Source organism: Leptosomus discolor, chromosome 6, assembly GCF_034619465.1.
Source record: "Leptosomus discolor isolate bLepDis1 chromosome 6, bLepDis1.hap2, whole genome shotgun sequence".
Classification (NCBI taxonomy): Eukaryota; Metazoa; Chordata; class Aves; order Leptosomiformes; family Leptosomidae; genus Leptosomus; species Leptosomus discolor.
Window position 1 is genome coordinate 22,735,588 of NC_141396.1, and position 27,001 is coordinate 22,762,588.

The 27,001-nt window shown below is 40.2% G+C and overlaps 1 protein-coding gene across 5 annotated transcripts in view; it reads right to left on the reverse strand.

Annotated features, from left to right (window-relative positions):
- Positions 1-27,001, reverse strand: part of GBF1 (golgi brefeldin A resistant guanine nucleotide exchange factor 1) — a 104,746-nt gene that overhangs the window by 25,187 nt on the left and 52,558 nt on the right. Inside the window, exons 3-17 of one of the 5 annotated variants that reach the window (XM_086466962.1) lie at positions 22,110-22,241; positions 16,801-16,919; positions 16,096-16,204; positions 15,674-15,734; positions 13,929-13,983; positions 12,417-12,491; positions 11,024-11,059; positions 7,124-7,259; positions 4,544-4,773; positions 3,460-3,628; positions 3,051-3,262; positions 2,277-2,375; positions 1,666-1,860; positions 1,101-1,284; positions 501-641 (exon numbers count right to left, since the gene is read on the reverse strand). In XM_086466962.1, coding sequence (XP_086323088.1) covers positions 501-641; positions 1,101-1,284; positions 1,666-1,860; positions 2,277-2,375; positions 3,051-3,262; positions 3,460-3,628; positions 4,544-4,773; positions 7,124-7,259; positions 11,024-11,059; positions 12,417-12,491; positions 13,929-13,983; positions 15,674-15,734; positions 16,096-16,204; positions 16,801-16,919; positions 22,110-22,241 — 1,953 coding nt within the window. Of the gene's footprint in view, positions 1-500; positions 642-1,100; positions 1,285-1,665; positions 1,861-2,276; positions 2,376-3,050; positions 3,263-3,459; positions 3,629-4,543; positions 4,774-7,113; positions 7,260-11,023; positions 11,060-12,416; positions 12,492-13,928; positions 13,984-15,673; positions 15,735-16,095; positions 16,205-16,800; positions 16,920-22,109; positions 22,242-27,001 lie in introns of all 5 variants that reach the window. The other 4 variants (XM_086466964.1, XM_086466963.1, XM_086466965.1 and 1 more) reach the window with 4 other exon arrangements.

Genomic DNA, 27,001 nt, shown 5'->3' on the forward strand with positions numbered 1-27,001 from the left:
TATAGTGTCCCATCGTAACTTTCAGTCATGAAGTCTTGCTGCAATGTGCTGCCCTGCAAACGGCAGTTGCACTCCTACTACTCAATTACTACATTCCTCCCACCCACATCATCTTCAGCATAATTGCATAGTAGCTTCCTGTCCTGGACAATTTCGCATACCCACAAGATTGCATTTTCTGGCTATTTTGACTACCTACATTACTGATCCCCTGGATGGCTCTTAACTACCTTAAAAATACTAATCACTGGTATGAATTTCACACACTTTTGCCCCAAATCAACCCACCAGATCTATACCCCTCCCAGAAGAAATGCAACAGTTAGTCGGCATATATAGCACACATATAATAAACAAATATTCATCACATTATCTCCTTATAATTTTGAACACACAATAGCTACAGCAGTCTACAGTACAGCAGGACCAGTCAGCAAATACCAGGACCATTATCAGCATACACACACTCAAGAGTGTCAGGGCACTGCGGAGACTATTACCTGCCTCACTTCCTCCTTCCAATTCCATGCAGCCCTCCTTCATCTGGTCAGCCATAAGGCACCCACTGGTGGGAGGACATGCCCCAGCTGGCTCTGAGACTGCACTGGAAGATTTTCCCTCACTGAGTACTCTCTCATTACCTGCAGAAGTTTAAAAACAACAACAACAAACAAAGCCAAAACAAAACAACAAGAAATCCACACATAAACAAACCCATAAGCAAAAAACTAGCAACAGAGAAATAATGAACTGATCACTCTAAACTGAACATGTGCTTATTGAAAGTTCTCCCCAGTAACTGCAATTCCTCCACATCCTCAGTATTTTGTCTATATAAATTTCATGGCATACTCTCCTTCTGTTTTGACTGCCAGTTTTGACAGGGCCTTTATATAAAGTTTCATATGAAGGGCACATTTTAATATCTGTAAATTTTACAAATAGAAACGTTATTAAAATCAGTCGGTAGTTACAAAACATGCAATAGGAAGACTAAAACCATAAATTTAAGGAGCTTATTATGTCAGCTACCAAAACAAGATCTGCAAGTTTAGCATGAGACTAAGCTTAATGTCAAAATATCAGAAGAGGTGTCTTACTATTGCTTGTTTCTTTGGCGCTGTTCATGGTTTCTGGGCTGGATTTGACAACTTCCTTCTCTTGATGTATGTTACTCAGCACTTTGGCCCTGCAATGTGCCTCGGTGCTATCTATCACCGTCAGCAATGCTTCCAGAGACAGCAAATGGACAGTATACAGCTGTCCAGAAACTGGGAAGGCATTCTGGGAAATAAAATGTAAGTATTAGTCAACTTTCATGCCTCTCTCACCATAACGGGGGAAGGAAGGTTCCCCCACAGCTTGGGGAAGCCTGAAGCATACAACGGAAAACCATAACCTTTTCACACAAAGCTTTCTAGCATATACTTAATGGTTTATCTGCTCTGACATTATTAAAGCATCATGCCTACTCTTTTCTCATCTGCTTCCAAATGTTAAATGGCTGCCTTTCCCTCTACAGACTAATCATCCCAAATCGTTTGACCGCTCCCATTCTCAAGTTCTGCACCTGCGTTTAACCTGGGTCCGAGTTGCCAGCTTCCCCTTCGGCACGCGCTGCCCCCTCCCGCCTGGGCCCGCAGCCCCCTGCCCGTGCTCCAGCACCTTGGAGAGCAGCTTTGTGAGCTCCTCGAAGAGGTTGGCACAGTAGTAGTCACAGTCATAGTTAATGTAGAGCTCGGTCACGAAACTGGGAATCCTCCACAGCTGAACAATGGCTTCTAAAGCCATCTCCTTCATTTCATAGGGCATCTTTGGGTTTTCCATAGTGATTATTTCCATCAGCTTCTTGACATACATCTGGCAGAAACACAGGGCAGCTCAGTTTAAGGAAAGAGAAAAAAAAGCAGGACAGTGAATAGCTTTGAGGACTACAGAAATAGATTTAAGCTTCACCATCCCACATGACACTCCATCTTTAACGATGGCTCATTCTGAAGGAGGTTGTAAAAAGGTTTCAACTAGTTCTACCATTCAGTGTACCTGGATTTAACATTCTAAAAAAAAACAGTATGAAGACAGGCAGTGCAGTACACCATTCTCAAAGACTTTTTATTATCCAACAAGAAAAGGCCTACACAGCCTACCTGTACACACCGAGTCATTTGTACAAAGGTAAATTTATATTTAGACTGTATCTTACTGCCTAGCTATATACACTTAAGTGATGCCAAATAGTCTATCACTAGGCACCCAGTGATATTCAAAAAACTCACCTCCAGCTGGAATTTCAGATGCTCTCTCATGCTCTCAAAGAGAAGAAAGCATACCCTGAGGGAGGTTGCATACAGATTGAGCCGTTCAACACTCAGTAGCTGAACAAGAAACAAAAAAATTCCTTTAAGAATTTCAAAGGCTAGTCATTATGCACTATTAGGTAGCAGTACTGTGGCACTGTAGGCATCACCTACAACAGCCTCCAGATCCACATATTGCCTCCCATAGCAATGGCATTTCAGAAAACAATCCCTTATTCCACCTCCTGGTCTCACTTTTTTCTAGTGAGGATGAATATACTTAATTCCCTTCTGCTTGTGGTAGGTAACACTTTTCCTACTACAACTTTGTTCTTTTGCCAAGTCCACAGATCCTCTTAGCGGAGAAGGAACTTGGGAGAAGACCTGCCTCTGAGACAGCCCTTGTGCAATTAATAGCTTGGTACTCCAAAGGTTCTGCTTCCTACTAAGCTGGTAATTCGCATTCATAATTACATCAAAACACAGTGTTATCCCACAATAACAGTTCATTCAAATCACCTTCATCCTTCTTGGCCCTGGTCTGAAAAAAATAGCACACAACCACCTCTCTGGCTTTGCAAGAGCACTGTTTCAGTGGTCCTATTCAGAATTCTCATTGCAAAGCAGCAGAGAGCTTATTTGAAGACTGAGATCTGTCAAACCTCAGAATACTAAATTACAAAAGACTCTTTAATGCAAATTAATATCTGACTCCAAAGAGCTATATGCCATGCTAATATAAGCCAGACTCACTTGAAATAGGTGCCGGCACAACTCCTCCTTCACAAGTCCCAAGAGGGACTGGCAGTTTGCAATGGGTGCTGATTCCAGGGCAACAGTTAGTAGCTGCAGCCCCATGTGGATCATCACTTCAGAGTTGTGGCGGTCATGAGGGTTGGTGAGTGAGATAAGAAAGCGGAACAGTTCTCTAATACATGGTAGCCCATATGGGACCAGTGCTGCTCCTAAAGGGAAAAAAAACAAACCAAAACAAAAAACCCCCAGAGATTAGCACTCTTAACTTTGATTTTTGCAGTTGTCTAACAAGTGTTACAAACGAAATTTGTTACAGATCTGCTGAGGAAGAGGAGCTTAACACCATCTCAGTAGAAAGTGAAACAGAATAGCAGAAAGGAGAAAGGCAACACTGCCCACCTCTCACCTTCTTTTTGGGAAGACTGAGTAAAACGTACACCTCTAGGATTTACATAGTCCATGTCATGAACTGAGGCAGAGTCAGAATGTTCTGCTACAGACGTGCATTCCTCTAGGACCTCAGGGATAGACTCGACAGAAGCTGACTGGATCTTCTCCTCCCTCAGACTTTCATTCTTCATTGATATCAGTCATTTGAGAATGAAAAAAACAAACCAAGAGTTAACAAGCACTAGACAAGCTGAAAGAAAGACTTAGTTCATTTATAACTATTAAAACTACAGGTCACTAATGGAAAGGGAGCAGGAAAATAAAATTTAAGAGAAAAGAGCTCCTCTAGATAATCCACAGCTCTCTCTGCCCTTTCACTTCTTATCTTTTTACAAAACTCCAGGTTGCGAGACTAAGGACTTTACTTTGAAGATACTCCTATAACCTATCAGTTCTTACTGTCTCCAGGCTTAGGATTTGGCTCATTTTTTGGTTCTAAATGCTAAATAATTTCAGCACATTACCTACGCCTTCTTAGCATTTTCACCATTCAAAAATATCTGCAGCTCTGAAAGGTTCCCTGCAGTTCTAATCCATCCTTTCAACAGTATTACTGTTGCAGGTGAAGTGGAGACAACACAGAGGAAAATATACTGACAAAGACCTTGGTTCGCGTTTGTTATATTTCACAGCAACAGCAATACACATGCACAAACACCAACAGCTGAATTTCTACAAACTCAAGTAAAATTATTCACTAAAGATAATAAAACGTGTTCTGCAGCTTCCCTTCTAACAGTTTCTCCTTTAATTAAGGTTAATGATACCATTAACAGGAGTACAACTAGCTATGTAGGTGTATTGTTGGGCTGCACAGTTATAATTTCCGAGTCAATGGGGATGGTCTCAAGAGAAAACACAGAATGAATGTTTGTGAATTTACAAGTCACTTATAGTGAAGAGTGTTTCATCCTGACCCTAAGCCTTGAAATAGAATATATACCCTATGACCAAAAAGAGAGACAGAAAGAAAGTGTGCTAAACACACAACTGATTATGCTGGGAGTTGGAACTTTTCTTTATAGATTATAACCAAGTACCTGGAGTTCTGGCTGATTTTGATTTTCAGTGACTTTGACCTCACTTGAAGGCATTCCTGCATTAAGTCCCAAAGAAGTGACTTGGTCCAAGTCTGTCAGGTCTTCCTTGAAGGTAGTGTGTGAGGACAACTCCAAACCACTGTCTGTAGCAGGGCTGACCGCAGATGAAACATTTTCTGAGCTCCCAGAAGAGCTGGGAGAAGGAGTATCTATGGAAGTAACTCCACTTGCTGATGAGAAACAGAAGCAAAAAGATCAATATTATTCTGTCTCTCAACCACAAATTCATATATTGAATACAGCAACAAAGAATTACTTTGATCACTGCTTCACACTACAAATTATCTCAGATAGTTAAGCATTAATGTAGAGAACACAGATAAACTAAGCTCTCTTTTGCTAGGTATTAATGAATTAAATAGATGAACAGGTGAGATACTAGCAGTTCTCCAAATTAAAATGCAATAGCTGGAATCTAACAGACTCAGTAAATAAGGTCATTCACACAGTTAGATAAAGGGTGCAGAAGGTTTCCATAATTAAGAACGAATCCAAAAATAGTCCAAAAGTTGTACTTTACTCTTTGATACACATCACAACCACTTTAAAGACTTGCATCAAGAACTAGTCATTCCTTCAAAGTGAGAATTTTAACTTGATTGGAAGGCAAGATCTATTTCTTTAATTCTCCTTAAACAAATGGAATTGCAATAGAATTCAAACGGGTCTGAAATGCAGCAGTGAAGGATTTTTATTATTTCTAAATATGAGACCATGCTCAAAGAATCTAAGTTTTCCTTTAGAAGAAACCCATATATTTGCAGCTCTCATGGTTCTGAGGAGAACTGAAAAAAGGTAAACCAAATATTTAAAAAAAAGAGAAGATATACTGCAGGGCACATTAATAAAGGCACAAACCAGAGTTACATTATGAATTTACATGTGAAATGTGTATGGTTTTGCACAGTGGTCTTTTATTGCTGACTTGTTTTTTGGAAATGCCTTAAGTAGCAAGACGTTACTTGTTTTTTAAAAAATGTAACAGAATACATGATCAATTTACATAAATCATCTTCACCCGCTAAGCCACAATTCTGGCCTAAAAAGCACCATTAATTCATTACCTAGCACTACAAGGTCAGAGTTAATAACACGCTTTGTAACACAATTCAGTGTTCTCTCTAAAATGTAACAGGAGTTATAATGCTGTTTAACAGAATTAACACCTATTTGAGAAGTTAAATATAATGACGATTTATGTAGAGACGATTTCTCATCTGGATGGATGTTCTAAGTTATATGCAATTTGATCTCAGATTATTTGCTTAGTTTTCACCAACCATACTGTTGTGTAGAAACACGCTTGGGATTATTCACACTACGCTGAATAGTCTCCTGTCACAGAGTAAGTGTCAGAACTAGGTACTTAACACAGCTATTGTTTCTGTTTTTCTGTCTGCTTCCTTTCACTGTTAATGTTTACATCTGAGCTGTCAAAATGTAGAGTGCACAAACGACAGAGTACTTTGCAGCCAGGGGGACTCATTTATCCAGAGGAGAGGATAAAAACAGTTACAACACTTCAGTTTACTCCCATGCAACAGTATGACATGGAAACCCCCAACACTATATTCTTGAGCTCACAGCACTAGCCACATACTGTATTCCTTCTGCAGGCTGAGTCAAAGCACATGAAAAAGGATTAATGCATGCATACTCATTAGTTGCCTGCACATAATCTCCTTTTGGGTACTTTTGCTGTTCCCTCAGCTTTTTTCCCTACATAACTTCTCGTGCCTTCTTACCATATCAAGGCCTCTATTCTTCCTATAGCAGCTGTAAGTGCACCCTTTATTTCTCTATCCCTTAATCAGTGTAGCCTTTTATTCAAATTTCCTGGACTGTAGGTACACACTTTCAGTCTTTACATCTGTAGTCTTCACATCTGTAGTGAGAGATCTGTTCGTTCACCCATCCTTGATATCTAGATTTCTGCACGTCCCTCGGTTCTACTTGTGTATTTTCCCCAGATACACTTTGCTCTTCCCTCATTATCACCACACCCACACCCTTTGGAACACTCCTCAGGAACACAGGGAAGAATATGTCATTTGAGTCAGCAATTTCCTGTTGCAGGAAACCACCTCCCCAGCTCCACTACCCTTAGCTCTCCTCTTGCCAGTGTTCCTGTTCTCAATCTCTTTCATGTACCTACTGCATCCTCCAACTCCTCTGTACCATGTGGCTGCCCATAACCTCAGCCACCTCTCCAGGTCCCCATTGCCTTTCGTATAAACTATCCCTGTAAGGCACTCTGAAGGCAGAGAAATGCTGTCAAGCTAGCTACAGGACCATGCTGTCCTCCATCAATATGTATCCCATCTCCTTCAAACTCTTTCTCCTGGACCTGAAAAGCTATGGTATGTTCTATCAAAAAAACAAAAACAAAAACAAAAACAAAAAAACCCCCACCAAAATCTAATGCAAAACATGTTAAGAGAAATGAAATAAAGACAGATCCCAAAACAAAAATCTCTAGAACAGATGCTGTCTGGTCTATGGAAACAGATTTCAACCCACCTGTAGTGTTACTAGCATTGGCTGCTGGTTGTTCTGTCCCAGGAGAGACCCTAGTTACATGGCGAGGCGGCCTTGGTGATCTCTTCTGCTTTTTCCATTTTGATGATTCACTCATTCCTCCAGCTCTCATTTTCAACTGAAAACCAATAATCATTAAGAGTATCAGTACAGCAAAACCACATAGCACAATGGATGACACAAGCCAATCCAGAAAGGCTGTCTCAAACCCCTCAAAGTCAGGCAACAGCACTTAAACATATCACACAAATTAATCAGCACCTCAAAACCATGCAAACCAGCCCCTCACTCCCCACATATTAGCCAACACTCCATGCCTGAATCAAGGGACAATTTACTGCAGTTACTCTGCTATAACATATACTTAACAGTTCAATTATCACAGCCCTCCCTCTTCTCTATCAATACCTGCTAGCTTTGCATTAGGATAAAGAATTCTTAGACCTACAGGCACATATCAAATCTCTTTGCTTTTGCCAATGTTTCCAGACTTCTAAAGGGAATCAATTAAAGTATATAAGCAAGTACTAGTTATGTTTGATGTTCAATTAGAATTTCACCATCTACACATGAAGGCTGAGCATCCAGCCCTATGCTGCAGCCTGCAGCTCTGTCACTCACCCCTTGCCTCAATTCACTCTTCATCTTCATAGCAATGTAATGTTTACTTTCCTCCAGGTATCTTTCACTATTAATGAATGTTTCTCTAAAACCTCACTCACTCCTGGTGCACATTGCAAATACCACCCTAGTGGTTTAGAAACAAACCGTACTCTGCTTTCACCTGACTCCTGTCATTACTTCTCTTCAGATCTAAATCTAACCTAACCCTTGACATCCTTCTCGACCAGGATCCTAATTCTAGATCTTATACACATCTTTGATCAGGCAAGCAAGAACGACAGCAGGAGCAATGCAGACTGTGCGGCACTTGCTGCACTGTGCTGTTATTGCAGGCACACATGGATGCTTCAGAACTTCCTCAAAACAATACGATAGTCACATGGACAACGGCAGGCCTGAAAACAGCTTCCTTCTAAAGTAAGTTCCTCTAAGTCTAGGACTGCACTTACTCTTGGGTTTGGTAGCAGCAGTCAGCTTTTCTGATGCTGTCAGACCTCTTCAATTTGGGGTGAAAATTTAACCACTGAGCAGGTACCTTGCATGCAGAGGAAACCATTCAGCAAGTCTCAGTACCAGCCCCTACTAGGTATTCTTTTTGTAAATTTATCACAGTTAAGTTATATTTTAGGCTATAGTACTCCTTATTTCTTATAAGCCTAGCATCAGGCTTAAATTCTCCAGAAGACAGCTATATTCTTTAGTCTTTTCCTTTTTCTTCAACTTGCCTACTTCCAGCTACTACTCTTCTTAAATGCCAATAAACTTTCCAGGTTCTGCTACTGTTTTTCTGTTTCTTTCCCAGCTAGAATTCTAACTCTGTACATTTTTCTCATTTAAACACAGCTTCTGAAAATGTTATGTCCCAGTGCAGTAAACCATTCATGAAACTTCTTTGCACCACAAATTTTATTTGTTTGACAAGACAACTAATCCTCAAGTTTTAGCTACGCTACAGTTTCCTTGAGCTTGTTAATTTACATGATTCAGAATTACTTTGCTCACTATTTCTTCTAAATTTTGCAGCAAGAATCTCCTTCTAAATCACAGCTTCTAACAAACACTTATGTGACAAACACACAGCTAAAAATAAAATTTTGTAGATTTCAAAATGGTTTAAAATGCTTATGGATCATAATACTTTCATGTAAAAATTGTCAGCTCGCTCATCTTTCAATTGACTACTTCATAGGATTATATAAAATGTGTTGTCTTTCATTCTTGCCAGTTCCTAATGTTTCACCTCTGTTAGTTTCCCTTTCCATTTAAAAATATCTCTGAGCCTTAAATATTACCAATAAGTTTTATTCATTAAAGGCTTAAGCTACTAATTAGACCATGTAGTTTTACTTTACTTACCAACTATTCTAGAAGTAATCATATTTATTTTTTTCCCTTTTCAATAACTTATAAAATAAATCTGAAGACTTACGGTTCATTGTACCAAACTACTTCAAGTAGGAAGGAAACCTGGAAGCATTATGTGTCAAACTCAAGAAAGTTTGTTTCACATAATTTCAAAATAACAGTATATCATGTTGCCATGACTCGCCAGGTAAAAAGTTACTTGCTAATAAAAACTGGGGTGTGTGCACAGCAGGGTGCAGAATTGAATTAGCAAAATGGAGCCAAGATATTCCTACGAGCTAACCATGTCGGTTCCACTCCTTTTACCCTCAGTCATGCTCCTGAGAAATATATAACTTTTGAACTATCCTACCAGAAAGTTCAAGCTGACAGTTTAATCAGTATTTCTGATCTCCCCTTTCACACAACACCAAATACCATCTCAGTTCAACACCAGCCCTTTCGAAAAAGCACTTCTCAAACATAATACCCATTTTCAGTGATTGTCTTGTGCTTTAAATTAACTCCAAAATTCCTCCTCTTGAGGTGCATAAGACATACGCCCATCTGTCACAACTTTGATGAACCTGTGCCATCGTTCAGAGACTGAGTCACAAGAGCTTCACATGGATGGGAAATCATTTAGCCAGGCAAGCAAAAACACTCAGCTGAATCCCAAACATGTAATCAAAGTACAAAGCATTCAGACAAGAATCTAAGTTTATTTGGTTTTGATTGGTGTTTTGGGGTTGTTGTTTTTTTTGGAGGGGTGGGGGTGGGGTGGGGAGGGAAGAAGGTTGGGGAGGTTTGTTTGGTTTGTTTTTGGGGGTGTTTTTTTGGTCAATTTAACAGACAAATGAGATTACTCAGCAGGTCTTTTCCATCTCATACCATACAGTAGTCCACATTCTACATGAACAAGTATCCTTTTAATAATTTTAATAAAATTACCTACTAGCATTACCTAGGACTACTACCCGTATCATCCCCCATCCCCCGCCCTTTTTTTTTTCTTTCGCTATCTCCTATAAATAAAAGATAGCAAACTACAATGACAATTGCATAGCTTAAAAAAAATGCAAAAGCAAACAGAAATGCTTAATAGAAATACTTCACCAGGGTCAAGGGTCTATATGTTGTTTTGACAAACAAACTCTGAGTTTGGTAATTCTAAAACAATACATGTATCAAAGGACAGCAAAGTAACATCTTTCATTCTGTATTTTGTATTGACTTAAAAGGTAAAAATCCCATGACCTCTTGCTTTTTTTGTTAGTACAAAAATGTACAAAACCAACCTTGTACAGTTTGTCTTTGACTAAAAGAACTATTTCTAATGTGTGTTTTTACCTTCAGTACCGAGGCATTTCCTGATTTTGCTAGAAAGCTTAGTTGCATGTTAATAGGCTGAGATTTTAAACCTAAGGTTGCCTTCTTGACTAAATGCTGCAGGTAAATGGCATTTAATAGATCATTAAAATATCCTGAATTTTAAACATCATCTAAAATTCTCCCTCCCTCTCCAATGCTCAGTGATATTATAGTTGCATTAGTTTCCTAATTGTCACTGTCCTTCAGATTAGATTAAGCTCTACTTCCACAATAAAAAAAAACACCTGAGGTTAGTATTTTAAAAATGTTCTTTAGAAATCAGAGAGGGAGCTCAGAGATATTGTTCATTCATCTTGGAACTCAGTACAGATTCCGCCATATTTATCTGAGTTACCTTTGTGTAAAGAAACATGCATACAAAATTGCAGAAAAAAAAATTACACAACTCCAAATGCTTCCTTTGATAGATGACGTTTTAACAATAAAACTCCAGCTAAGGTCTAGGAAGGTGAAGAAAAATGTAATACTACAAGATTCTTTTTAAAGGGTCCATGAGATCTCATTTTCTACACGCCACCTTACCTGCACTCGTTTGTTTTTCCATAAGATACTGTAAGCCTCAAGAGAAAACGGCAGGGGCCAATGATTAGTAACTAAAGTGATTATACTAAAACATGAGCTCATTCTAGATGCAGCATGGAACTGGTTAGCACACCAAGTAGCGTTCAAGACACAAAAGCATGCAGAGAGAACGCACTCCATGATCCAAGTCCTGGAGACACCAATGCAGTCCAGTCATCTCACTTACCTACCTGCCTGTACTGCAACAACTAATAATATTTATCTGCTGAAACATATTTGTACATCTTAGGCAACGATAAACATAACCCATCCTCAAATTCTGTGAAAACTCAGATTTAGATTCCTCCTGACTCCCACCGCAGAACCCACTGTTTAGCTACACATTTTCTGCTGCAAAAGGAGACATTTCTTAGCCTTTCCTTCTGTGTAACTGCATAAATCTTCAAGTCTCCAGCCACCATCTTATCCAACCTATCCTGACCATAGACACAGGACAAAAGAATGGCAAATGCATCTCTAAATGTTCTGTTCAGCTCCTTTTGGACCAATTAACAGCAGACAAGAACTAAAACTACATTAAGTTTATAAACCAACATGAAAACTGAGAAGGATCCCATCTAAGCTAGTTTCTCAGGATTACTGTGATTGGTCCAAAACTGACAATCTGCAGGCCTACAATATTTCTTTAGAAGGATTTTCTAGGGAAACTAGTAGGGACTAACATATTTCATAATTCAGTTTGGCCCCACTCGTCCCCCATTAGCAAATACTGTGCTGGGAACCATATTTAATTTCAATAGAAACACGGCCAAAGATGTTGAAAATGTACAGCAGCCTCCTTCAAAAAAGCTTTAGAGAGCATTGAACTCTGTGGCCCTGTACCAAGTAATAAAGCTCAGATAGTCACCTTGAGTAAAACTGTTTAAGGCATGCTGAGTCAAGAGATTCCTCAGGTATGCTGCTAGATCTATTAACAAGATCAACAGCTAGGACACACAACACTTGAGCCTTCAGAGAGCAATCTACATTTTTTAGGTTTATTTTCTTCAGTTTTTCGCTGTCAGAGAGGACTCAAATCTTGCCCATGCCCTCCCACTCCCTTCCTTCAGACGATGCTGTGATGGTGTCTTAGGTGGTACTCACCAAGACAGAATGCTGCAGTAAAACAAAGGTCTCTTTCCCTCCCAAGCCTGCCACAGCTGCAGCCACAACACTGCAAAGCAATTGCTGCATGCACTGTCCCCAAAAGCCATGCTGTGTCAAATGAGTGGAGGGAGATTTGCTGCACACAACAGAACTGTCTCTCAGGTGGTGTTTACAAGAGAAGGAAGAAGGGAGTAAGGTAAGAAGGGAGAAGGGAGAGAGAGACCTTCAGGTTCTTAAAAAGCAATACCCTCTCTAATTGTTTCAGTGCTTTGGGCTGTTCCCCACTACTTAGCTCCAGTTTGTTGAGGAGACATGAAGAGATCTGTGAAAGATAGGCAAATGCATGGTTTAAACAAAGCAAAATAAACCCAAAGAGAAGAGTAACCTGGCAGAGCGCAAGGCTGCAGGGCAGACTCCTGGCATGCACAGCGAAGAGACAGTACAAGGTAACTGCACAGATCAGACACAAGACAGAGCATCACTTAACCAAGCTGGGAGCAGCCATCACTTGATAAGGGTAGCCTTCCTAAATTCAAATTCACCTTCACTTTACACCTTCTGTACACAGATCATGACAAATTCTGACATCTGCAGTACATTAGCCTGATCTGTTTTAGGTTTCCTTAGGCCAGCCTACAGGCATCACAAATCTTGCCACTCTTCTCCCAGAACAAGGGAAACGAGCAGTCAGTAAGTTACTACACAAGAAGCTAGTTTCAGATTCCTCCAAGAAGGCATTCAATCTCTCAAAACACTGCTATACCGGCTCTGAAATGTACATTTATCCAATGTTGTGACTTTTCTCAAATCATTAAAAACAGAAACAGAGTGGAAGCTATAAACACTATATTCAGCGTAAGTTCAAAAGTATTGTTTCTTCTCTAGCACTCTTCCCATCCCGTTGCTCTCAACAGTAGAATCCTGTATCTTTATTGACATTCTTTATATGTAGTATAAAGAATATGTATGTATAGAAGTATATATGAAGTTCCTCAGTGGACCTCTCTCCACCTAAAAAATAGTTACATTACTAATCATGTATGGCCACATTTATGGTATTTGCCATACTGAATCCAGCTCCTTAAAACCTCCCTGTATAGAAGAAGATGGTGGTGTTGAACAAGCCCAGACCTTCCACCCTCATAAAACTGTGCATTTAGGGAAAGGAAGAAAAAGAATAGACCTCTTCGATTTGGCTGCTAACAGAGACGGCATTGCCCATGTGAAGTGAGGTTTCCACTACAGAATGCTGCCCCTTCTAGAAGCCACCAAAGCTTTTTCTACGATAGCCCTATTTCATAACGCTTTCATGCTGTTTCACCAGCCCCCAAAAGCTGCCTTTCTACATAGGGAGAACTGGACAAATACATCCCAAAAGCTCAGTATTAGACCTGCAGTGAATGAAGAAAGATGAGGAAGAAGCTGTAGAGAGAGCAGAAGACAGCAAATGATCGGACAACATCACCATCAGGTCCCACAACTTGCTGGGGTTTTCCAGCACACAGCAGCTGATGGCTGTTCCCAGAATCCAGACTGACTCACTTAGGCAGTACTATCATTAATAAGATTCACTACTGGACTATACGGGCTTAATCCCACAGAATTAACGAAGCTATGTCCATTTATGCAGCTAAACATGCTCTTTCAGTGAACTAGGGACTTGCAGGAATGAAGAAACACAAGTGTGAAAACAAACAATATAGAGATGAGTGCAAGCCTGAGACAAGAGCAGAACAGCCAATGCAGTGCTGAGTCTTACCTTCCTTATGTTTGTTCCCATGTAGCTTTTAGGCTCTTCTTTAAACTGAGGCAACCTGAAATACAAAGAACAAGTGAAAATACATAAGCTTTCCTGGGTTAACAACAAGGGAGAAAACACACAGACTGGTCTTCCCACTCATGGCGCAGATACTACAAAACCAAAATTAAGTTTTCTCCACAAAAAAAAAAGATACTCTTAGTTTCTTTTCCTGCAAAAATCTGCTGAGGGGAAATAATAATAAAAAAAACCAAGTACAGATGAGAGGTGCTTTGCATGTTATTACTACTAACAGCAGTTTTGCTATATTGATTTTCACTGTTACTGGTTCTGTAAGTACAGTTTCTTTTCCTTCAGGTACAGTGTATGTTTTCAGCAGTGGACTAATTAGATTGGTTCAAAACAGGTTTCTCTGATGCTGCTACAAACAGCTGCTGAGCCAAAGTGTCATCCACATCAGGACTCTTGCAGTGTACATGTTATTACTAGTCATGGCAACCCTTTTCGTTAACTTTGTAGAAATCCCAACAGTCATCTTCTATTCTGCATCATATAAACACAATTATGCTGCGCAGTGGATCCAAGTTTAAGCTGAATGCTTTGAGCTAAGCAGTCCTTTGTCTCAAAAGTAAAGGAGGTAGCCTGCTCTTACCTGTGCTACCAAATGACAAATGCACACAGCTCTACAACTCCACACACCCTGCTCTCCCTTCTGTTCATTTACAGTTCTATCTTTGCTTGCTGAAGGGATAAAAGCCTTGCAGCACAGCTTTGGCTGTTTCTTTTTCTGGAAAGCAAGATGGCTAAAACACCCCTGCAGTTGCTGTCTTTGCCTTGTTTCCCTGTCCCAATGTCCACAGGCACAGATGGTGGTGGTGTCTCCTCCTTATCAAGAAGGACAGAGGAGAGGATACAAAATAAGTAAGGAATAAGAACTAAATAAAATTCATATATGCATTTGGAGAAAAAGTAATGTGGCGTCTCCTCTTTGGGGAGATTGATTCTGGTTCTGCCAGTGCTTTGCATTACACAGGGTGCACAGAGGGAAGAAAAAAAAAAAAGGCTGAGATCTCAATGGAACTGAGTGTGACAACTGGAAAAAAAAAATTATGAGCTGTGTTTCACAAGCTGTCAGGTTTACTACAATTCCTTCCGACTAAAAGTATTTCTATATTTGCACATTTCCTTTTTACAATATCCAGAGAAAGTCATGATTACCTCACTATATGGAGAAACAGTTTTGAAGTTAAACAACTTACTTGAGTTTAAAAGAAGTAATCCTAATTACCTGAAGAGTGCTGAAAAGGGCAGAACATTTGTCTAAGACATATGAGCTCAAGAGTTCAAAATTATCTTTGACATGTCAGGTCAAAGCTCTCAGCTTGAAATCAACATGTGGCTATTCAACACCCATCCTCTTTTCTGAAGGGAGCGATATTTTTAGAGCACTTTTTTTTCAGTGAAGTTTGCCTTCTCTGTGCTCAAGCTGGTTCCCTGTCCTAAAGCTCTTCATTACTTGGCTGTCCATCTTTCCTCAAAGGATGCTTAAACCTTCCCCACCTCTGTCTCCCTGCAGTCTGACAAGGCCAGCCCAAGAGAAAAGTGCCAAATCCTTCATCCCCTTCCACCTCTAAATAATGACCATTTTGGATGATTTTTCTGAGGGCCCTTAAGTGGATGTGTGGAATCTTTCTGTCCTTAGAGGGCCATCTCGGCAATGCTGAGGCAAACACAAGCAGGTTTACCTTGTGAAGAGCAGCTGCACCATGTCGACCAGAGTGTGCTCTGCAGATTTTCTCAATAACTCTGCGAAGACAAAAACAAATAACACAGGTGTCATTACTCAGTGTGATATTATCAAGAGGCTTCTTCAAGCAGACTCCCCTCCGAGCCTTGTTTACAGAGATTACGGCAAATTTATTAAAACCAGCTCCAACACCGCATTACTGCAAATGGGCGTATAATCACAAGGTGGCGCCACACAGCTGGGAAAAAAGAACGGTCAAAAGTTCTACCATGAACTCCTAACAAATTTTTCATGAAGTTGTAGAAAGACACAGCAATATAAAGCTCAGCAGCTTTCCACGGCTGTATGTTCCACAACAGAACTAGTTAATTCTGAGGAAACCAAATAATTTCTTAACTGCAGAAGTATGAACAAACCTACCACTGAGCCTCATTTCAAAGCATATGCGGAAACAGGACTGCATGATCTCACACACAGATTCATTGGTGAGGTGGGCTCCAACTGGCGTGAGCAGCAAGGTCCTCAACACCTGCAAAGAACAGTGCACGTATGTCCCATAGTACAATGACAGTTGCATGAATTTCCAAGAGAAGGTTGGCTTCCTCAAGGACTGCCATGAGCAGAAAACCTAAGGGTTTTCCAGGAGTCATTTCAAAACAAATGCTGTGCTCAAGAAACAGACAGATTAGGAGACAAGAATAATCTCCCAACCCACTTCTAAAAGAGGCCTGATATGCTGCACGCTACCCAATATTTAAAATCAGTAACTAGCTATTTGATCAAAAGTACAGAAACTGAAGACGTGTACAGTTCATAGGTCTGGCTCTGCAAAGACTTTTTCTCAAAAATAAGTTTGAGAGCTCCATATGCTTACTCCTCACTAACACATGAACAGTACCACATTATCAAGACCCTAATCTAAAAATCATTTAATTTCAGCTTTTAATTATTTTCATTTGGAAAAGCTTTTACCACAGGTATATGAGCCATCTGTTTAAAAATAAAGTCAGTCACTAAGCTCCCACAGAGTCAAAACATTGCTCCCTCCCCTTCATCTCCATGTAACAGGATATGTTCCACAATGGGCAGCAACCATTATGGTAATTACCATTTCTCTCCACTTACCTGTAGGATTTTCATCAAGACAACCTCATCGCTCGCATGATCTGTGCCAACAAATCGGGCATGAGTAACAGCATCTGCCATGTTCTCCATCCCCTCCGCTGTGCCCTCATGGCTGGGATCTGAGCAACAGAATAAAAATGTATGACAGGCAAAGGCCACCTACAGCCTACCACCTCTGTGGGGAGACATTTACTCAGAGACACTTTGTTGCTATCTGCTTCCTTAATTTGTGTGACTGGGAGTGAGTTGACCCCACAAGAGCGAAACTCACCTCCCAGTAACAGAAAGTTTTTAGAAGTGGAGCTTTCAGAAAGACTTTATCAAGAGTCTATTTACATTTGTGAAAAGATGTAACCTAATAAAGAAAAGAATTAAAGTTCAGTTGGTACTGGCTCTGTATGGTATTGGATGCTATCTTGTAAGACTGCGTCCTGTTCCCTACAATATAGCACAATCAGCTGCTAAATGCATTCAGTTCTTCCTTGGGAATGAAGAGAAAACAGCTCTTAAACATAGGGAACCTCACATTTATTCCCACAAGAAGAAAAAACCCAAATAGGTTACACTATATTGAGAAGGAAAAATTGTTTTGTTCTACATCCCTCCCAAGGAATAGGAGCTGGGGAAAGAATGGACCAGTAGCTTTCCTCAGAGAAAACAGCAGACAGACACAATCACAGTTTAGATATCGGAGTTGCAGGCCTCCCGGTTCAATCATTCATCAAGGCTCCTTCTCTCCATTCCAGCCTTTTGTAGCCACAAACAATGGTGCAGTTGGGAGAACGCTTAGGACGAGACTGTTGCTAGTAACCATATCTTGTGCCACATTACAGTGGCTTCAGAAAAGCTGCCTCCGGCTTTGATTTCATTCTCACTTAAACAATACAGCACTGGGCAAGAATCTTGTTACCTTCCTACCTAAACAGTCATGAGGAAAGAAAGGAGATAACCTAAACATTAGTTAATACCTCATTAATTGGCAATGAGGCCTCTCTCTTGGACTCCAGCAAGAATGAAGCTGACAGAGGAACCAAGCAAAATTTTGTATACTTTGCAGGGAAGTTTTGCAGACTCCCTCTTTGACTCCAGTTGTGTTCACACCTAGGAGGGGCTAAGCCCCAGGCATTAAAGAAAGATGCCCTTATTGTGGTTCAAAGAAAGCAGCCTTCACCATGCTGTGGGGATTCTGAGGGGCTGCAGGACAAAAAACTTCTCATCATTGCACAAAACTGCAATTGCATCAGTGTACTTCAGAATCCCATGAATCTGCGTAGGAACAGCACTTCGCCTTTGCCATCTCTTAACACATCCTTATTAAGAGCAGACCTTGCCTACTTTTGACATAGCGCCCTCTCTCACACACAGGCATAAAAAAAAAATAAATGTGCATAGTTGAGAGTGAGTTCCTCTCCCGGTTTGCTAGTCAAACCTCACGGAGCTATCAAGGAGTCTGTTCCAAGACCAATAGGTCAGTTTTTACCTGCTTCAGCAGCAGCACTCAACAAGGATACTAAACTCTGATACTGGGAAGCATTAGATAAGAGGCCTGTCTGTCAAAGGCATTTCTCTGTGTACTTTTGATACTGGCTTACAATCCAGTTAAAAACTCTTCTACCAGAGGCAATAAAATCAGCCATGTTAGTCCCCCATGCACTCCTATTCACAAATGGAAGTAATAGCTTAAAACCACCAATGGTGATGCAGGATCATTCTAAATTGCCTCAACTAAATCAGGCAAAGACCAGTGGTATTACAATGCCAGCATCTACATTAGCATTACTGTTAACCATCTTCAACAACTACAGTGGAAAGTACTAAGCAGGCATCAAGAGGAAAAAGACACTTGCTGCAGAACAGGCTGCTCCAGGCAGAACACAGATTCACTTCACTGTCACCTCCTCCAGTAGATGTGAGTTGCTCTAGGCTTATACTAAATCCATTCTCATACTAAATCCAAAACACAGCACTGTACCAGCTACTAGGAAGAAAACGAACTCTATCCCAGCTGAAAACAGGACAGGGATATATTTAGCCATAGTTATGGATAAACAGTCTGTGTGAAGAGGAGATGCAAGTTGTGCATGTGCTTCTTTAACAGATTTATGACTACTGCTTCACTGTTCTAGCCCCTACCTTCAACACTAATAAACACACCTCTCTCCCAACACACATCACGCCTGACTACTTCAGTCCTGGCTCCCTGGAACAGCTCTACAAATTCAGGTCAATTTATAAAGCCTCTTGAGTTCAATTAAAGGCACAGATACTTCTACTTTGCAGAAACAAGATACAGAAAAGATCAATCCAATGCTTTGTTCCCTTGTGAGAAAACAGAAGCATGTGCCAGTGCCTGCTCAGAATCACTAACAAAAATGAGTTTGTGTGAAGCAAAGTATCAGTTTGAACATTGCCACCTACAATGGAAAGACCTGGAGACCCTTTCTAGATGTACACGTTTCATATGGAGTGCACTCTCACAACATGCAGGCAAAAGAACAAGCAGAAAGCAGAAAATCCAGACTTTCAACCATCAGGGAAACCCAGAAGCCTGCTCAGTAACACGTATAATAGAACTAAAATAAAACACCAAGGAGACAGAGAAGGTAGAGGGGAGAACAAGCTTTGAACTCCCCAAACAGCAAGGCTTCTCACTGGAAGCTGAGCAACAGCTTCTGACTTACAGATACGTAGTTTTCAGGAACACCAAGGAAAATTAATTTCAGAAATGGAGCCGGAAGCTGCTGTGATAATAAAAAGAGCACATATCTTTTCTGAGGAAAATACAAAAAATACAGTTCTGAAATTCAGCCACTAGTCTTCCTATAGCTAAGGTTTGAGCTCACCAAAAAGGCTGGCAGCTGGCTAGCTAGCGCAGAACTGCTGAGTAGAGAAATAATCTGAGGGATAAAAATCAGTAGGCATTTAGTATTGTAGCACAGTTTTCTTATACTTTAAAAATTACTATGTAATTTATCAACTATAACTCTTGAAGCAGTGGTACTTATTTCAGAGCAGAGGATAATCTCTGTAAGACTAACCCTACTAAAACATACGCATGGTGGATATCAATTTTATCTAACTGAGCTGTGATTGTATGCTGTACCATTAGTGAACTGCTGCATTCAATAATCTCAGAACAGATCTCTGCAATTCAGACTACTAAAGATCAGAAGTCTCAAAGGCTACTCAAGAATCATTCTTGTCTAACTGTTTTTAAAACATACCCCTCAGCAATATTGGCCTGAAAAGGAGAGATAACCACCTGCTGACAGGTGACAGAATAAGAAAAACATCTGAGACAGCACAAGGATTAGCAATGAAATGCTTTGGAAATAGGAAAAGAAATAATTTTAAACAAAGATAATTATCAGAGGAGTTTAGCCCTTTCACTGCCCACTGGTTTTCGACCCAGTGTGTACAGCAAAAGCCATCCACTCCCAGAAGAGACACAGCTAATAATGTTTTTGAAAAAAGTGCTGGTTTCACCTGTCAACCATGCAGCCCCAAAATGCACCACAAATACCAGCCACACTGAAACTTTGCCACTGTGGTTATGCTGGAGTGCTTCCTTCCTTGTTCCATACAGTTTGAAGTGGATTTGTGTATTAAAAACAGTTTCAAGCTTTTCCTATCTTGAGGCAAACAGTCTTTAGACTACCTTTAGTCTTATATCATTAAGAGAAATACGTGATCAAAAAGCTTTAATTTAACAATACAACCCTAGCCAGATGTTCAGTCAGCACCACTAATCCCAGGCTCACCGGTATCTGGAGCAGCACACAAAGGACAAGGCTGCTGTGAATGTCACCTGAAGCAACAACAGAGGTCTTAGATTACAGGTTCTGCTCCACAACAAAAGCCAGGCAAAGGGTCTTTTCCACTGTCTATCACCAAGACACACGCTCACCAACAGTTACAGGGGTGTGCCCTTGCCAGAGTGACCTAATTAATATTCTAAATAACAAGTAGCTTGAGAAAGGCTACAAATTCTTAACTACCTTTTTTCCTGTTTCTGCCTCAGATCAAGTATTTGTAGTCAGTTGCCTTTGCAGATATTTGCCTGGACATGAGATACTACCTGATGTTCTGATCCCACCCAGACCATAAAAGCCCAGAAGAAGAGTCCATTCCTCATTCTATGTTGAAACTAACATATTTTGCATTATTGCTTAGTCCTTCAGAGGCAAACATTTTACAGGCTTTCTTTATTGTCCTACGAAGTAGCATCAATAGTGCAACATTTCAGTTATTTTTTGCCACTTAACTACACCCTACACTGCCCTCTAATTAATGTTTCGATACACTAAATTTTCATCAAACTCTTAAAAATTTTTTTCTCTGCAAGTCCCCATTTTTGCTCATTTTAATTTTTGGTCTTTCCCGCAAAAGTGGTCCGCATCTACATCAAGCCCCTTCTTTCTCGAACTTCCCTCATGCTAACTCTAAAGAAGAAAATATTTAAAACAACAGTGCCAAAAATTCAATACTGTTCCCTTCCAATGTAATGGAGGAAAACAACAGAGAAATCTAAACTTGGGACAGGGGGGAGGAAGACAGGTAAAATAATTTTATCCAAGTTAGACTACATATAAACAAACATAGATAAGTGTTGTAATTCACACAGGTATGATCAGAAAGTACTAACAGAACTTACACAGCAAAATCAAGCACCACTAACAACAGGATGACACAGTGAAGGCAGCCAGAAAGCCAGCTAATGAGTTACTCAGGCCAGCTGAGCCATGGGAACTGACCACATGCACATTGTTAGTCTTTCACAAATATAATGGAGAATGCACACATTTGAAAGTCTGGGCAGTGGCAAAACTGTTTCTGCCATGACAGCTGTGACAAGTGAAGAGTACTGGCACACCACTGGATAGGGTCTGGGACCGGGCAAAAAAACATACTCACTCTAGAGCAGAAATGTTAGTCCACAAAACTAAATAAATTCTACTGTGTTTCTGTATATTACAACATTGTAATCCAAGCTGGTATCTCCCCTCCCTGGCCCTTTTGCTCAGGTTGCATTAAAAAGCAGCTGGCAACCACCACAGTCTAGCTGTGGCCACAAGCACACATAGCAGCCAGGGCAGACTGGAAGCTTTGGCTCCATTTCCAGCCATGAAAGACCAGCAGGTATGATATTAAGAAACTGCAGATGCCTATTTCCCCAGCATTAATGACAATTTTCTTATTTTCCCTATCTCCTCATTAAGAGTGCAAGCACATATCCTGGCCAAAGACACGTCTCAAGGAGATGCATTTGGTTGACATTTTGGTAAATCCCAGGAAGCCACATAACATACCTATTAGTGCATACGAGAGGAACTTATTCACAGAGGTGAGGGCCAATCCAGTTATGGGGCCTGTAGTGTCTTCAGAACGGATTACCTCCAGGAAAGGCCGAAGAAAGACGTTGGGTTCAATTTCAGATAGCTCTGTTAAAATATTTTTAAACAGACATTAAATTAGACTTGATTCATTAGGATTAATTTTCTCTTTAAGAATCTACAGCAAGCTTAATCTCAGAGGAAAAAGGCCTGCAATAGCTTAGTTTCGGAAGGCTGGTGGGAAGGTCGGGGTTGCTTTTAAATATATATGTATTTACACACACCCACTCACGTATATGTATATGTTTTTAAAAGCAATGGTTTGTGAAATTCACTTTCTTAGGATCTTCAAAACAGCCTTCTGGAGCCTTCTAAAACAAATCCTATTGCAAGAAACAATAGTAACAGCAACTCTGTAACACCACAGAACCACTGCTGCCCAAATTCATGCTTTAATTAACTGGCAGATATGGTTGCACTTTCCTAGTACTCCTGGAATTGTGTGATCACATGAACTATGAAGACCCTTCCCCACCTTCTGCCACTTCTGTAACATCCTACCACACGTACAGCCTCATGCCAATTACATGTATAGTACAAATGTACAACCAGGTTAGTTGGATCTCTTGCAGCAAGTTGCCTGAATACGAATTGCATTTCTGCAACACTGGAGGTTTGCTTGGCAAAGACAGAAAAAACCCACAGGATAAACAAATTTAAAAACTCTTCGGTCTTGTTCTCAGGATACTTGTATAAGCCTTTCAACCAAAGAAGAAAAAAGGGCACTCTTCTCTACTTGCTGCTTTGGACAAGCATCCCCTCTAAAGCTGCAATACAAGAAGGCAGATACACTCGACTGTTGAGCTGGAGAAAGAAAAACTAATAAGCTTCCTAAACTTTTCAAGATGATCAATGGAAGCTTTGGGAATGAAAAAGAAATACAGAAAAGAAAAGCCAGAACCAGGGAAAGTGACACACACACCTCCAAATAAAACAAAACCGTAAACCAAACGAACAAAAAACCCAGTACCAGGAATCAAGCTAAGAGGAGTCCTGAGGAGGATTGAGGAGAAAAAAAAACATTAAAAAGCAGGTGAAGGCTACCACAATACAGCCAGTACACAGGCAAAGATGAGTGTACTAAAAGTAACTTGGATAATCCTGAGACCAGAAATATTTAAATACAAACACTTGGCTCAACTTGCTGAAACCTACATTTTATTCCTAATAAAAGTTAACAAGAATGGCTAATAGCATCACAGGAACACTGGCATTTATATTCTTGATGATCCAATACTGCACTTATCTGTAATATGAGCTGCTTTGAGGTGGGGGAGAAAAAAAGCCTGTAATTCCTGTATCCTTAGACAAGCTGCTACTTTTCTATCTACCAACATAACTCAACTACTTTGCTTTTAAAAAAAATTTAAAAAAAAAAAAATCTAAGCCCTCCTGATTCTAAGATTACTCAAATTCCATTTTATCATAGCTCCCAGGGAAAAGTCTTAAATATCAAAGTAAAAAGCCTATCAGAAAGCATGTTAACATAACTGTAACAAATTACGGTGAGGAAGCAAAGGAGGAACCTTAATGCAGGCTTTTTTGTTTTAAATAGTTAAGACCACGGAGAACAACATCAAAGTGAAATAGTTTTGCTGTTAACTAAGGCAAAACTACAATTAAAAGAAAGGAACTTTGGAAATCTTTACGCAGTCTCTTACTTTTCAGCCACTAGTTCAAATCAGGCCAACACCACTAACTTGTGAGAGGTTAAAAGGAACGTGATGATTCAATCTTTTTGGCTTAAGAACAACTCCCCCAATTTGTCAGATAATATCCTGGTGTGACATTACAATTGTGTCACCTCTCAATAGCTCATGGAAAGGCAGAGGATAAGACATGCTTTCATCAATGTTATTTAAGTGTGCTTTATAGAACATTTGTCTGGTTACAAGCACTTGGACAACATTAAATATAGTAAGACTACTAGGGATCAACATTCAAACTCTTCTTCCCCAAAACTAATCCTTTCTATAGAACAGTCAGCACCATCACAACCCTATCAATTCCTCCAGCCTCCTTCAATTGAGTGAGGCCCAGGATGGAAAAACTGCACCATGATTAGTATGAAAAGTGGGACTTCAGCAGATGTACATAGCTGCACAGGTGGAATAAGACAATGAAGCCAGACTTGCAAGCAGAGGATACGTAGGTTACCACACTCTCCACTAATCCATTTGCAGGACAATAAACATGTTTTCTTTACAAAAGCGGGGGAAATTTTGGCTTTTTTCTTTCAATTAAAGTTGTGACTCTTGATGTGGTTAAAGATTAGATTCCCCTGCAGGGAATCTAACTGAAAGTCTAACTGAAATTCCCAACTCACATGAAGATCATAAAATGGCTTGTCATAATTAGGATTTAACTTAGGCACATACTGTTGATTACACAGCAACTCTGGCCAGCTTCCCTGACATTCAGAGACTCTAGCTTTTATGGTAACACAGCATTTTACATTAATCTCTCTGAAACTAACTGTGTACTCTGTAAAACTGTTTCGGACAGGACAGTTGGTGCTGTATTATTGAAAAAAATATTAAAAATATACCAAACAAGAAGATAGTATCTTTAGTGCAAGACTTACCCACTAAAGAACTACTGTCTAAAGATCTAAATTTCAGTGAAACACCAATGACACCGCAAATTGTTAACATTTGAGGAGTATTCACTTGATTACTACAATGAGCTCTTCCCTACCATTGCAGCCATTGAGGACTTACAGGAGTCACCATCTCCCTTTTCAAAGCCAAACTCAATTTTGGTGGGTGTGCTTGCTTCAATAGGAAGATAGGGAGCACAGAAAAGCACTCATACTGTAGCTATTCTTGCTATATACTGTCTTGAAGCAGATTACTCTCCCTGGCTGAAGTATCAGTTCAGCATCTGAAAGTGGCACTAAAGCTACTTGGAAGTTTTTAACTAAGTAAAAATTTTGCAAACAAGTCAGTAAAAGATCAACCTTTTCCTTTTAACTCAATCCTGTTGAGCTCAGCAAAGTTAGTTCAGACGATCTCTCCCCGGTTTTCACAGCCTTATACACTGAATGTGGCAGTGTCCAGAACCAACCTGCCAGCCCTTTCAGACCAGTAACTACAACTAGCTTTTACTACCAGAGCTCAAGTTTAATCTAGAGCACAGAACAGTAGGGACTGAATAATGCTCTTTTCACAATACTTTGGTATGGTAAGAACATAGTCTTTAAAGGGAATTGTTCTGCCCAGGAAGTTAAAACTTCACAGCAGACACGCTACATAAAGTCTGTTTTGGCACCTAACTGGAAAAGCAATGCTATGTTCTCCTGAAAATACCCAAGAACGGGCAGCAAAATCAATTATAACTTTAGTAATTCCTTTGCCAAAACAAAGGCTATATAAAGTAAGTATTGAATGTTTGGAAGTATATACTTGAACTTTCATAAAAGCTTTCCAAAAAAAGCAGCTCTGATTTTTCAAGTCTCTGGTTCTTGCTCTGCCAGATTCAGTTCCAGCATTACAAGTGAGGAAACCATAACCAGGGAAAGACTTGAGAATTGCGGAGAGAGATATTTCTCCAAGTGTATTTCCTAGAAAGAGACATTTCTCAGTGTTTGAACTAGAAAACACAGGATGGTTTTCCACTTAGGTAACTACTTCCAGCTCTGGGGAAAAAAACGAAACAAACAAAAAACCCACCTCAAAACCCACCAGCCCTGCAAGCTTGACCTCAGCCTAGGGTATTACAAGAGTTAGAACTGAACAAGTGTCCACATGGAGATCAAAGTTTCACTAAGGATTCCTACAAGTATCTTTCCTTTTCCATCTACTCAAGACTAGGGAAAATTATATTAAAACATGATATAGTCTTACATGAAGAGCTTGGGCTGCTTTGGGGACCAGCTGGAAAGCACTTCGCACTCTTTTCACAGAAGTCCCTTCAATGAAATTAAAGGGAAGCAGAGACCAGCACCAGCACTACACCCAAAAATGCTCAGCTAGCCCAAAGCATGGAGAGCATGGAGAGCGAGAAAAAGGGAAAGAATATTTTAGACAGTGTATCAGAAAGCCAACTCGTCGGGCTTGCAATTTTAATATGAGGACAGAATTCCTCTGAGACCACAGTACTTCGCTTCATTCACCCTATGGATTATTTGCACATAGACAGACATGTCTATAAAGACATTTAAACAACTAATTCATGTTTAAGCACCTAACTCCCATTTCAGCAATCCCATCCAGCCGTTCTGGCACTTCAGCAAACAAGGTGCATCAGACCTCTGGCATCCCCTTTCTCCTGAAGTACAGGAGCAGTTCCCCTTCGGAAGAGGTTTCTTATTGTTAGCACACTGTTGGCACATTCCTGATCTAAAACGCTCACATAAGCTGCTTTCTCTGGCAGTTCAACTCTTCACTCCTGAATGACTCTTATCAGGATCGGCTATGCGTTCCGAATCAGAGTAAATGAACAAGAAAAAATTGTTTATGACAAGTTATTTCAACATCATTTGTCCCCAGGACAGGCAACTGCAACCCAAACCACATGACCTGGACTCCTCTTATGCAGCAGCTGTTGGCCTTTGACGCCCAGCCTTCAGAAAGGCTGTCTCAGTTGTATCCCACGCACCCCTCCAAGGCAGACGAGCTCAGACAAGAGCAATGCTTCAAGCATGTGCTATTACGCTCCTTGCTTATGTACTGAACTGTACCTTAAACAGGCATTCTCTTTTCTTCTGAAGGTGAGAAAAAGACAAAGGTAACACTGCAACAGAGCAGAAATCCAGCTCTTCAGGATTCCTGCCCAGGAGCTGAATGAGTTTAGGCCACAGAAAATCG